A 14,273-nucleotide genomic window follows, 5' to 3' on the forward strand; every position below is an offset into this window, starting at 1 on the left:
GAGGCAATGTGGTTTGCAATTTAACAACGACAATTCAAATGCCATCATGTAATCAAATCAATGGTTAATCTCGTCAAAATGGGACTTGGTGGACCCTGCTGCCATTTTTCTGTTCGCTTATCATGCCTCCGCCACAGCAACAACGGTGGCCATTCTTGTGAACATGATATCTCAGGAAAGCCTGGAGGGAATTTATTCAGATTTTACAAAAATGTGTTTGATGGTCAAAGGTCACTGCGACCCCAAGCAACACATTTGTGTCCATAACTCGATAACTTGTGTGATAATCATGAAAGTTTCACACTAAGTTCTGAAAGGATAAAATGATAATGAAGTGCGGACACCTTGGACAGGCATGAAGACAACTGTAACATGACTGGTTGGCGGAGGCATAATTCTATTTTTGTTTTTTACTGTCAGCAACTTTTCCAGAGTGTAGAATACATCTGTGAACTGGTAAATATTTTCTAGGGAGCCAGTGGGGTCAATAAAATTTTTTTATGGGATTCATTTTCATAGTGGGCTGCGTTCATTCCAAATCCAGCACCTTCCCGCACGTTTGTAAGGAAGTGTGGATGTGTTTTTGTGCTTTAGAATGCAACTGCAGTTCAACAATCAGACAATAACCTTTGATTCTTCTGGTTCATAGCTTTGTTCTCACTAACGTCGACCCCTCTGTTTATTCAATCTATCTTGCTCAACCACCAATATGTTGACAGAAACTCTGACCTTTCAGACAACCAATAAGCAAATCTGGACGTTGTTATTATTATGTGAATTTAGGAGCTTATGTTCCCCTTTTGAAAACTGACTCTTACTTCCCTGATGTTTAATATTCCTACAGGCACTTGAACAAACATAACTTTAAAAGCTGTACTTTTCCTACTAAATTACCATGCAGCAATGACAACATTTGACAACACTTTTCACTGGTAAAATGGTTGGCAGTACATTGAATAAGAAAAAGTTGTCTCCCACCAACCAAATCACAGCAAACATTTACCAAACAAACATTTGTCTTTTTGTCAGTCAATAGTAAAAATATATCTATATAATAATGTGGGAGCACAGTAAGACAATAGATAAAGTAGAATATCAATTACTTAAAAAGTTATATTATTAGAGGCCCTATAACAATAAGAGTGTACAGGTTTTTGGGCTATTTTTCTTTTATAGAAATAACTCCAAACTTGATGCAGTCTCTTGTGAGGGGGTAAAGGATGGATGTACAAGTGCTAGCCATTTGAGAGACATGTGGGCGCAGCTTGTGTAATACTCAAAGTAAGCAGTGGGCGGCAGCAGCGCATCGTCGACGCCTAACGCTGCCTCCGCTTCTCAGGAGGAAGAGGAAGAACGTAACCTAGAGAGGGTGAACCGGGAGGTGGTCTCCATCTTATTTACACCGGTGTGATTGCTAAATTTTTAGATCTGTTGGATTTTTGAAGGACTATAAAAGTTGAAAGCCGGGTAGGTTTGCGTAATCCCTCACGTAACCGCAACGAGACGTGCTAACGAAGAAGCAGAGCGAGCTCCAAAAAGAGCATGTTTTTTGTCGTGGGGCCTGTGTTTTAGCGATGCGCCATATTGGATCTCAGTTCGGGTTCTAGCCGCTAGCGGGAATTAGCTTAGCGAGCTAACGGTGGTCAAATTAACCCGCTGTCGTCGCGTGCGACCACACCACAACGCTACATTCAAGATAAGATGTATCTTTATCAACATGCATATTTAATAACGAGGCAAAAAACACGCTGCAACGACTACGTTATACATTTAACAGTTGATAAAATAATACCAGCTAGGTAGTTAGCCTAGCCGTCATCAGTTTTGGCTAGCAGCTATTGCTTCAGTTGCTTCAGCCAGCTAATGTTAAGTTACTCTTGTCACGAGACATAATTTGGGATAATACAACTGTGAACATATCGAGAGAGTCTGGCCAGTGGGACGCTGAATGATGTTATAAGCAATGTCGTCCTTTTTACAGACAGTGGGAGTGCAGAGTTGATGTCTAGTTTTATTTGTGGATCATATCCATCGTGACTATTTTCACCTTTTTGTTATAGGTCTTCAGAGATGAGCAGTTCAGAAGAAGTGTCATGGATCTCCTGGTTCTGTGGACTGAGGGGGAATGAGTTTTTCTGTGAAGTGAGTTGTGCAACCTAGAGTTTACATGCTCCGTATTGACTATTGAACCTTTCTGTTTTCTGAATAAATCCTACGGTGTGTGTGACTTCCTTGACATACTACTTCCTAGCGTTTGAGTTGTTGGGCACATTTCTTACCCATTCAGTGAGTTTGAATGTTCACACTTTCAGCAACGTTGTCCTGGATCAGTGCCATTGTTCCGTATTCAAATAGGTTAACCGTTTTTTGAGATTATCTTAAAACAATACTCCCATACCTACAAGTAAGAGGTATTGGTTGCTCTAATCAATGTAACTACTTGGCGTTAGGGTTTGTTATCAACTAATTACGCCTTCAATTTACCTTTTTTGTCATTGGTTTTATAAAACATGAACATATCCTGTTAAATGACATGCTAAATATTTTCAGATTAATCAGTTTTCTCATCTGATTTCCTAAATTAAAGGTGGATGAAGACTACATCCAGGACAAGTTTAATCTGACAGGGCTCAATGAGCAGGTTCCCCACTACCGCCAGGCCCTTGACATGATCCTGGACCTCGAACCAGGTACGTCTCTTATGTTTATGGCTCCACGTTCTTAACTTAAGTTGAGCATTGGTTACCATCCATTGCGTTGTTTGAAACGGTGGATAATTGTCTAGACAGTATCATCCCAAACAACAGCAGAATACTCTTTAACAGCTTTAAAAACTGAATGCTGACACCAAAGGGAACAGTGATCAAGAGGTGTTTCTTTTCATTAGTGATTCTGAGTCTAACTGCTCTTTTAATCCGTCATGTTGACCACTGTTGCACATGTCATCTATCAAATAAAAGGAGAAGGAACATTTGATCTCAGCAGTCTTTTGTTTTCAGGCTGTTTATCCTGTTGAGCTGCTTCACCAGCTGCTTCTCTCCTGAATACACATCCGTAACACATTTTTTGGGGGGTATTCCCTGTCCTTTTTTTACAGGTTTTTCATCACAGTTTTGCATCTCTGTAACAATGTCAAAAGAAATGTGGACACCAACAATGTTGCCTTGTGTCATCAGATGAGGAGCTGGAGGATAATCCCAACCAGAGTGACCTGATCGAGCAGGCAGCAGAGATGCTGTACGGCCTCATCCACGCACGTTACATCCTCACTAATCGAGGCATCGCACAGATGGTAGGCGCCAGCTGCAACAGCTAAATATGCTGCCCCGTCTCTGCATTTCGAAAGCTGTTTTTCCGTGACATTAAAGTTGTCAGTTTAAACACTCTTGATGACTTGCATTATCAGTTAAAGGGGTGTTTTTGTGGGATGCATAAAAAAAGGAATATACCTGGGTTGGACTTAAATACAGTAATTTTGTATACTGTCATGTCATGGTTTCTTAAACTGGTTTTATAATTGATGCAGGGGATTCACAACAGTCCTGCCATAGAGATCTACTCTGTCGGTTTGGATTTATAGTTGTGTCAGATTTCACCCCGATAGCGTCATCAAAACACTAGATGGATGCAGGACTTTTACTTGTGACGGAGTGTTTGTACAATGTGGTGTCGCTTTCACTTAAGTAAAAAATCTGACTCTGTACTTCTTCCCCCACCACTGTGCTCTAGTAAACAATTGAATCATAAACACATTAGCTGTAAAGATATGAATGGTGATTAATAAGATAAGAAGCGAGCCTGACAACTGCTGTAGTTGGAGGACATTTGTTTCTAATATTGTATATACATATTGTGATCTTTACGGTAATAACTAAATATGCTTGTAAAAGAACAACAAATATTGGTAATGTATATTAATATGCTGTTTTATAATTTGCAGTTGGAGAAATATCAACAGGGAGATTTTGGCTATTGCCCCCGAGTCTATTGTGAGAATCAGCCTATGCTTCCTATCGGTAAGTAAACCAATTAATACTTAAACACAAACATCCATGTTTTTCAAGATATGGTATAGTAGCACACGATGGCTGGTAATTATGAAAATATAAAGTTTGTCTCACAAAGGATCAAATAGTGTTACAGTATGCAGGAATGTAGCCAAAGTCTCTTCATAGCTTTGCATTTGAAAAACATAGCTGCATAGCTCTGCAATTGTTACCTGCTTTTAAACTATTTGTTTTGGAATGACTTAGAATCTCCTTTAACTCACAATGTGTGGGCCTTTTCTTTGCAATTTATTCATGATGCCCTGTTTAAACATGGGCCGTAATAATTTTTGTGTGTCAATTTAATAATAATAATGCATTTAATTTATATAGTGCTTTTCGTGATACTCAAAGACACTTCACATAATTATAACATCCTAAAAGCTAAAAATAAATAAATAAGAATAGCTAAAATACAGGTAAAACAAATAGGGATTTTCTGAGTCGCTCGGACCCTGAGAAGAAAACAAACAGTCACACATTAAAAGCAGTTCTGAACAGGTGGGTTTTGATTTGCGATTTGAATATGGAAAGATCAGTGCAGTCTCGGATGAGTTTGGGGAGAGAGTTCCAGAGGGAGGGGGCAGATATAGAGAAGGCTCTGTCACCCCACGTCCGGTGCTTGGTCCTATGTGGGATGGACAGGAGATCATCAGAGGAGCGGAGTCGCTGGGATGGAGTGTGGTGGTGGAGCAGGTCGGTGAGGTAGGAGGGGGCCTGATTATGGAGGGCTTTGTGAGTGAGGAGAAGGATTTTGTATTGGATCCGTTGTGGGACGGGGAGCCAGTGAAGGCTCTGGAGAACAGGGGTGATGTGATCACGGGAACGGGAGTGGGCGAGCAGCAGAGTTCTGGATGTATTGGAGTTTGTTTAGGATTTTGGAAGATGTGCCATAAAGAATACTATTGCAATAGTCAATTCTGGAGGTGATAAAGCGTGGATTAACGTTTCAGCAGCAGATGAGGAAAGTGATGGGCGCACACGGGCACTGCTTTTTAGGTGGAAGAAGGAGGTTCTGGTGATTTGTTTGATGTGATGTTCAAATGAGAGGTTGCGGTCATACATGACTCCGAGGTTACGGATGTGAGGGGAGGGAGACAGAGTGGAGTTATCGATGGTGAGGCAGAAGTTGTGACTGGTTTTGGTGAGAGATTTGGGGCCGATGATGATAATTTAACATTGTTATATTTTTTCTCAGTGTATTAATGGAAAAGTGGGTTTTGGGTTTGGAGATATTATAGAGCCACCAATCCTGGCTGTCTGTGACAAGGAACTAGGAAGTATTTGTACTGTACTTGCAGCGTTCTACTGCAGTCTCTCTCTTAGATGTAGCAGTTTTACTCTCCTCTCAACCAGTGTCTTCCTCCCCCTGCCCCTCTACAGGTCTGTCAGACATCCCAGGAGAGGCCATGGTGAAGCTGTACTGTCCTAAATGTATGGACGTCTACACGCCCAAGTCCTCCAGGCACCACCACACAGATGGAGCCTACTTTGGCACTGGCTTCCCCCACATGCTCTTCATGGTTCACCCTGAGTACAGGCCCAAGAGGCCCGCCAATCAGTTTGTCCCGAGGTTAGTCCAGCAGGTCGAACTTGAAGCTGCGCTGCTGCTGTCATTTATCTGCACTCTGACCAATGTGTTTATGTTTTGGAGCACGCCAAGTGTAATCGCTCCCACCATTAAAAAAATATTGTCCATTTAAATTATAGTATTATCTTTTGATGAAATAAGTAAGGCTCTCATTTATTATGATCATGTTTAAAAATGAATTGTAATTCTAACACTGAACATGTGTTGATGACTGATTAGTGTCAGAGTTGTTACAGTTGCAAGTAACAATTATATAATTTCTGATCACTTGTTTAAAGTGTACACCCAAGTCTATTTCCTCACATGCTTTTCTTGCATCATATTCCATTCAGTTGCGACGTATGTTGACAGAAAACGGCACATGAGGGACTGGGTGGAGTGATGGAAAACAATCCGAGCTTAACATCACACATTACTGCCCTCAACCTAAAAGCAAATGCATCACCGTTTAAGATCTACACCACCTCGTACATTTCAGTGTGCATGTTTGTTTTAAATATTTGTCGCTTTTGCGCCGCTCGTGACTTTCTAAACCCCTGTTTGTGAACCAACTTTAAATGTTTCCAGACGAAATGCTCACTGGTTTGTTACTGTGTTCCGTCTCTAGGCTGTATGGGTTCAAGATCCACCCCATGGCCTACCAGCTGCAGCTGCAAGCCGCCTCCAGCTTCAAGAGCCCTGTCAAGGCCATCCGCTAGAGCATTCTGGGCAGAGGAGGAGGCGGAGAAAGATTAGTAGAGAAAGAGAGTGAAGACAGGAGAGAATTATCATCAGATGGGGAGGGGGTCACCTGCATTTTACACAGCTTTTCAGGTGCCCCCTCCCCACCCCGAACACTGTATTATTTTGGTTTAGACGAGGGCAAATGAAAAAGAGTCAAGATTTGAGTGTGAGCGAGGGGAAAACGCACAGCCATGATCTAAATCACAAGTAAACACACACACAAACACATGCGCTCATACAGGAAACACATAGATGCATCCACACACGTGGGATTCCATGCACGTACCTTACCAAACTCATCAGTGCCAAAAACAGGAGGGTGAGGTAAGAGGAAGCTGAACAATACAGGGGCTTCATGCTACTGCTGCTGTTCACTCTGCTGTCATAATCGGTGGGTGACGCTACAGGGAACTTTTCCCCGTAGAGAAGATTTTATGTTCAGGGCTGTTTGACGTCAAGCATTTAGTTTGTTCTGTCTTTGGCACAGTTTGGTAAAGGGTGGTGGTAAACCCCCCCATCATTTGAAGCCTCCCATCCCCATTAGCCCCCCCTCCCCCTAAATGCATGTATGCTCAGGCTGGCACTCGCAAAGACAGTTTGGACCGAGGGAGTTTTTCTGCATCACTCGTTTGAAAGAATTTGGTTGCCGGTTCGTCCAATGTTTTGTGGTGTTGTTGCACAAAGCATTTGATTAAATTTGCCTTAAGATTTCAGAAAACGCACCCAGATTGTTTTTTGTATTTTAAGAAGGCACATGCAACGGTAGTTACTTTTGTTCTCCTTTTTCCTGTTAGAAGCGGTAAGGTAGAAATAGCTTAAACTAACAATTTTTTTCGAGTCGTTCAGACAATTGTAATCAGCCTGCATCATTTCTCCAGCTGTCTGTGCGTGTGTCAAACAACTGTCTGTATTGGTACCGAAGTGAAAATATAACCTGTGCTACATTTTTCTGAGACGTGTCCCCTCCTGCAGCAGCAGGCTTAGCTGCATTTGTATTGTCAACCCCCAACCCCCCTAGCTTCATCCTCCTAAAATAAATAGTTGGACATTTTGGGAAATACACGTATATGCTTTCTGGTGGAGAGAAGATACCACTCTACAATAATGTGAATGATCCCGCTAACGGCCGGTTAGCTTCGCTTAATCAGTAAGGGGGAAATGGTTAGCCTGGCCAGCGATAAATACATCCTCCTACCAGCACATTTAAAGCTCACTAATTGAAAAGGTTAGATCCTGTTAGGTAATCTGCATAATGCATTCATTATGGCAAACTGCTTTGTCATAACATTGCACCGTGAAACTTCAACCCTCTTGCGTATATGTTCACTTCGCAGAGGATTGCTGGCTTTCATACTGCAAAATGCAACCAGGTGCATCATGGTATTTTTTTGCCACACAATCTGTTTTTTCTGGCATACTAGACAATATAGTGGGATTGGATCGCACAGCCAGTGTGACTCCAGAAAGTTACTGGTCCCTGCCTGGAATTGTTTTAAAACCATATTTATGCATTAAACTAGCAAGGACTTCATTGTTGAGCTTCAGAGGTGTTGGTAGGCAGAGTTTACTAGCGTTGGGCTGAGCCAGGGTAGCTGCGTCCTCGTTTCCAAGTTAAGCTGGCCTGCTGCTCGTCGTAGCTTTATGGTTAGCGTACAGATACGAGCATGTCTGTCTTTTCATCAGTCTCCAAAAGTGAATATGACCCGAAATGTTCAACAATCCCTGTAAAAAAAAAAAAAAAAAAATGGAGGAGGTAACCTGGTGAAAGGAATTTAGACAATCTGAATCCTTCAGCTCACTCCACCACTGCACTGATCCCACTGGTGTCTCTCTACAGCACAGTCTCATTATTTATGTTCAGGTTTAGAGACAGACCGACCACCAGCCGCTTACTTTTTGTTTTGTTTCTGAAGCAGTGGGACAGATACTCAGCTGTCCTTTCCTCACGCCCTCCCCTCTTTGTTTGTGTGACTGGAATAGATTGTTTTGGATTTCATGATACAAGAGAAAAGGTATTTATGTGTCCAGATTTTAACTAATGTTTGTTTGTGTTGTCTTTCTGCTACTGTGGAAGGGTGAGCAGGATTCAGACTTCTCAATAAACTTCTATTTTCTTTTCATACTCTTTTCGTACTTAATTTTCTTTCATGCTGCAGTTCTGGCCTCCTGCCGCATGGTGTCAGTAGAGAGCTTAGCACTTGTCATGAGCTATATTTTTCTACTTTTACATATTTCTGAGGCGCTACTAGTGACCGTTGGATTGAAATCTTAATTATAAAAAGATAATGTAACACGGGGAGCGTGAAACAGCTGTACCTGCATTCCCATTGGTTGTGTGTTTTTGAGCTTGTAGATGAGTTGCTGTGGCGACGGAATGATGGTCTGGATTCTGGGTGTGGTTGCAGTGACATTTCACATGACTGACTTAGGAAAACATGCGCACAAAAACAAACAAACGTCATCTAACTGCATTGAGAAGATCATATCCCAATAAGGGCTTTTGACGTTTCTTTTTTTAAATAAGCTTTTGCTGTATAAATAAAAGTTGTCCTGGAGATTGCAAAATGCATAATATAATGTGAAACATGGTGCCTCTATATCCAGTTTAAGCCATAGAAACACGCTGCTATTTACAAATGGCTCCTCCTGGACTTGTCTTCACGTGGCCGTGCCCTGTCAGTTTTTCCGGAGGTAGAAGAGGAGGAGGTTCCTCCATGACTCAGGATAACCTCAAACCACAGCACTCCACATGTGACGCGCCAGTCTGTTGAATGTTGCAACAACTATGTTACATTCAGGTGGAGATTCATGAAGGCTCAAACTTGACACGACACGTTAAAGTGACGGCTAGCAGCCAGTATGGTAGCTTTGCCTCCACACAGCGCCTAGAGAAAATAGTCCCTCTTGGAAGTTTTCATGTTTGTGTTCTTATAACATTTGGCAAAATGCTATCAGCTCAAATGACCATGTGGGAAAGAACATGTTATGTCAAAAGTGAAAAGCGCGACACAAAGTGAACCAAACAAAAATGAGAAATGTAAAAATGACATTGTGTAAGTGTTCACCACCTTCAGGTCGGAATTCAGGGGGCGTGGCTCTGGCAGCAGTCACAGCCTCGAGTCTGCGGGTAGGTCTGAGTCAGCTCGACACATCTGGATGCTGCAGCTCTTTACCAGCATTCGTCCTTGAGAAACTAACCCAGCTACAAGCTCTCGATTCGGGGCTGATATCTGGGCCCTAGTTCTCGTACGTGGCTCAACTAAGTCGATCAAATGTCCTATTAGCCAGCTAAAATTAACACGATGATTGACATCAGGCTATCTCGGTTTCTCAAAGGCTGATATGCGCTCAAACCATCTCGTTAATTCGATCCAGACGTCAGTACTCAGGATAGTTGCGCGTGCCCGTCCGACTTCAAAAGGGGGAAGCATCGATCACAGAAACCATGATTTACTAACAGCACAAAGGAAAATAAACTCAAAGGAAGAGACTCCTTTTCTCTGCTGAGGAGCAGGAGATGATCATGAAGTATATGAGGAATTCCAGACCATAATCATGGCAAAATCAATTAATTCACTTCACTCGCTCTGGAGAGGGGGCGTGGCTTACCTCCATTGAAACATTTATAACTTCTGACATCCACAATGGAAGAAATAACCACTATTTCTGCTTTATACTTGTTGTGGACATCCCACACATGTCGGAACATCTAATGCCCTTGTGTTTGGGTTCATACCATTAATATCATATGTATATATATATTTATACATAACATCACCCTATGTCTAGATAAATGAATGAAAATCCTCTTTATTCGCATCCATTCGTCTATGCATTGAAATCATGAAATCTACTCGCAACGCAGCATAAGTGTTGGGAAAATGTATCGGCTAATTTTAAGTGCCTCATTCTTTAAATGTGCCTGCTGGCAGTGGGCGTAATGGCATGCATCATCCAATGAGATCTAAAATAACTATCTCAACTAGTAGATAATATATAAGTGTATATTAATGTATGTGGAGATGACCATATAGAACTTTTATTGCATTTACACGGACATGGCCAGCGAACGTAATGAACACATCCATGAGTTCCACCAAAACCACGGCACACAGCGGCTTTCCCGATGTTCTGCATCGCCAACACTGTAGAACAATGTACCACACTGTACAACAAAGTACTGCAATGTACAACACTGTACAACAATGTACCACAAGGCTCTGCAAACAGTCTGTGAGACAGTCAATGCTGCGGCGTTTCGTGTTCAATGTAGGCTCGAGAAGGTCTGTAATAAATGATTCCTTTTGGGCAGAATGGATAGCGCTCGTATAGGAAGTCATCATCACGTGATAACGGATCTTGGAGAACTCTCTCCCTATAAAACATTAATCTAACTAATATCGCTCCTTCATCAATGAGGAAGGGAGCGGCCATTTTCTTCCGTGGGAGTGGTCAGATTATCCAGCTGAATGAGCCTGCGCTGGAGCAGGTTCAAATTTTTGGATGTGTTGCTATGGTGATTTTGCCAAACTTGGTTCGAGGAACTGAAAACCCTGATTTGTGTAATCTCATCCGGAAAATTATCCCGCTAATCACGTTAGCCAGGTACGAGAAATAGGGCCCTGGTCCTCACAACACGCTTGAAATAGGACGGATTTATGAATTACGTCCTATTTCAAAAGGGGGATTGGAGTAATTAACAATGTGTTTGGTTCAGAAAGAGGAAGACAAAGCAGTAGAAAGAAGGGAAAAAGAAAAGAAGAATGAGGGTGAGACAAAAAACAGATTAACATCACTGATGAAAGGATAGAAAGAAAAGGAGTTTTGACCTAAAAGCTGGCTCTCCAATCTCAACATCCAGTGTCTGACTACCCGAGACGCCTTAGATGGAGTGCATGGACAGTTGTCTGCCACCTCTCTAATGACTTATCATTTAATGACCTTTATTCCAAATAACACAGCCCCAGATGGATCTTTCACTAAGGCCTTACACGGTCTTAGAGCAATGTCCCATGAATTGGCAAAACACTCAGGTAGAGACACCCCCCTGAACAATTGGCTAAACAATATGTTCGGAAAGTGGAAAGGCATAATCATATCTGTGTTCCTTTCCATAATTATAGCGATAGTAGTGATGGCCTTATGTGGATGTTGCTGCATCCCCTGTATTAGACAGTTATGCCTGAAGTGTATCACCACAGCAGTGGACTCCAAATTGCCCCCGTCAGATCAAATGTCTCTGTTAGCAGAGGAGGTACAGTTGTTGGAGGAGGATGGCGAGGATGGTATGGTAAGATTCAACATCACTGGATCCGAAGAAGAGACCGAGTTAGACACCTCATTTCTGTACACATAACTCGCTAATGTTTGACCATATCCCATATATACACACACACGTAGAAGGCGTGAGACTTTTGTGATAGGGTGATTGTATACTGTCTTTGATTGTGCCATACTATGTGCTTAGAGGATTAGAAGAGAGGAGGAGATGGAAATATCTGCCTCCCTAATAGTTCAGCGCCAATCAGAGGTTAGGATGATGCATACGAACCTGTGACGAAATCTGTGTATGTAAGGGCCGAACTTCCGGTTCTAAGAGAGAGTTGTTGTGACTCCCCTGGCATTGCAATCTCAGGACTTGTACATTGCTTGTGATCAGAGAATATATCTACCAGAACGAGAGAAGTTGTTGGCTGAATTCTTCCAATTTTGAACCACGCTTACAACCCCCAGTTGCTCCCCAGGCGCTTCACTGATGCTTAATAACTAAGGATGGGTTATAAGGCAGACAAGAATTTCCCCACGGGGGTTTAAATAAAAAGTGTACATTTCTTTCTTTTTATATGCTTAAACGTCCCTGCTTTTGTTCCTCCTCGTCTCTTTCCCCTTAGTTTTGGATTTTAATATTGACTGTATCCGTCCTTGCTTTGAATCAGTATGTATGGTTTGGCTGGCTTCTCCCACACGCCTTCTTTCCAAGCGACAAGAGTTGAGAAAACTCAGAGGATCTGTGGGCAAAACAATGGAGGCATTTTACCGAGCCCAAACAACCTCCCTCTCAGCAAATATTTCCAAACCATGACTCTGAAGATCTCATTTCATAACTATCCCCCCCCCCCCCCCTCCTCCTCCTCCAGCAGGAAACTTAAAGAAGCCCCCCTTTTAAAGCCACATGCTGAGATAATCATTAAACTACAACATACAAGCCCACCACCTAACAAACGTCGGCCTTTTTGTGACTGACTTGGACAAACAAACTGTGGCTTCACCTCTCGGCATTCATTCCCTAAACACTTTTGTTGTCCTCCTCCGGGGATGTTTGCAAACACTCGAGGACAAACAGAGACAGACTAAAGGGCCCCGGGAACAAACTCTGGGCAAGAAAAGACTTGCTCATGTGAATAATTCACCTCACCCAAAGTCTCTGCTTGAAACGGGATAAAGTGAGGCCGCTGCGTCTCATTTACCGAGCTCACAATGGGAGGAAGAGTCTGCAGAGACCGCTCTTCCTTTAGTTCAGTCCTGATTCAAGCCCGCTTCAACTTGGATAGTTGACTCTTTTGGGAACAAACAGTAACACGTTTCTTTTACACGCCAAGCCAATTAAACACATATTATCCAGAGTCATTAGTGAGCAAATACGTTTAATTTCTACAGGCTATGTACATTGAAAACGTTGTATAACTTGTTAGAGCCAAAACCACATTTTACTTTTGATATGGAAATAATTACAGTTATAGGGATACACATGTGGCGCCTCTTTTGCAGCTGAAAACAGAACAAAAAATCATACATAAACATTTGTATGCAACTTAACTGTCACATGAACCGGACAGCCTTACATTTCGGAGAGAACGCTGTATGTAAAACGGCACAACTGCAGGCTTTGACATTATTACTCAACGTTATTTTCTCAATTTGAAATAACTTGTTACAATCTTCACAAAAATGCAGCATTATTAGATTTACAATATAATACTGCATTATTAGTTATATAAGTGTGCTGTGGCTTCAGTTGCAGGAACCGGTCTTCACACTTTGTTAAATGCCTCAAGGATAAACCTCCAGATGATTTTAATGAAATCATTTCATCTGACACGAAGCCACTAGCACATACTTGTTCGTCAGGTTGAGAACAATATTACTATGAACATTGAGTTTTGTAGTGGTTAAACTTTGGGATGATGTTGTGGCTTTAGCTGATGTGTGCACTGGGAAGTTCCACCAAGACATGTAGCTGTTGCTGTAATTTCCTTTTATTGTCTTTAGATTTTCTTTTGTTTTGGTACTTTTTTGGTTTCGTCATCTTTTTTATTTATTTATTTAGTTTGAATTGTCTGGAGACCAGAAAAATGATCTTAGAATCAATGGGAATTATAATTTTAACGGCCGCGATGCAGTAGGATCTGTTGAACAAAAGGTGTGGACCGGTGAGAAACTACCGATCAAGGGGTCACAATTCAAAAAGGTTGGGAATCACTGGTTTAGTCTGTAACAATTTGATGTATTTATTAAGCATATCATACATTTTGTAGGTCAAATCGTAATCTAAACTAAGTGGATGAAAAGTGCAATATTTTCCTCTGAAATGAAGCAGACGTGTAAAGTACAGAGCTTGAATAAATGTACTTAGTGGCTTAAAATGTCATGAAATAACATTTAAGTCACTTTCTTGCACCATCAAAACACTATAAATCAAATATTAAATACAACAATGTGCCATACAATGTTTTCCCAGCTTTCCCACACTTCCTGCTGGAAAGTAATACCCCCCCTCCCCCCTCCCAGTGATTCACACAGGTGGGAGAGCTCGAGGAAAAGGAACTGGGTGGACGTCCCAGAGGACCTCCTCTGATTGGATAACGGGGACGTTTGGATGGGAGGTGGAAGATCATAAATGGCGTAAACAAAGT

At 41.9% G+C, this 14,273-nt stretch overlaps 1 protein-coding gene across 1 annotated transcript; it reads left to right on the forward strand.

Annotated features, from left to right (window-relative positions):
- The first annotated feature begins 1,335 nt into the window (after positions 1 to 1,335).
- On the forward strand, positions 1,336 to 8,482 carry csnk2b (casein kinase 2, beta polypeptide). Its single transcript, XM_034545170.1, has 7 exons — positions 1,336 to 1,467; positions 2,061 to 2,142; positions 2,588 to 2,690; positions 3,177 to 3,292; positions 3,941 to 4,016; positions 5,430 to 5,619; positions 6,245 to 8,482. The coding sequence occupies exons 2-7, from the start codon at positions 2,071 to 2,073 to the stop codon at positions 6,333 to 6,335; spliced, it is 648 nt and encodes a 215-aa protein (XP_034401061.1). The 5' UTR covers positions 1,336 to 1,467; positions 2,061 to 2,070; the 3' UTR covers positions 6,336 to 8,482.
- The last annotated feature ends 5,791 nt before the right edge of the window (positions 8,483 to 14,273 follow it).

The sequence above is a fragment of the Cyclopterus lumpus genome, chromosome 11 (genome assembly GCF_009769545.1).
Source record: "Cyclopterus lumpus isolate fCycLum1 chromosome 11, fCycLum1.pri, whole genome shotgun sequence".
Taxonomy (NCBI): domain Eukaryota; kingdom Metazoa; phylum Chordata; class Actinopteri; order Perciformes; family Cyclopteridae; genus Cyclopterus; species Cyclopterus lumpus.

Coding starts and splice junctions, on each gene's coding strand:
- csnk2b (XM_034545170.1), top strand. CDS start 2,071: ATGAGCAGTTCAGAAGAAGTGTCATGGATCTCCTGGTTCTGTGGACTG. Junction 2,691..3,176: donor GATCCTGGACCTCGAACCAG/GTACGTCTCTTA, acceptor TTGTGTCATCAG/ATGAGGAGCTGGAGGATAAT. Junction 5,620..6,244: donor GCCAATCAGTTTGTCCCGAG/GTTAGTCCAGCA, acceptor TTCCGTCTCTAG/GCTGTATGGGTTCAAGATCC.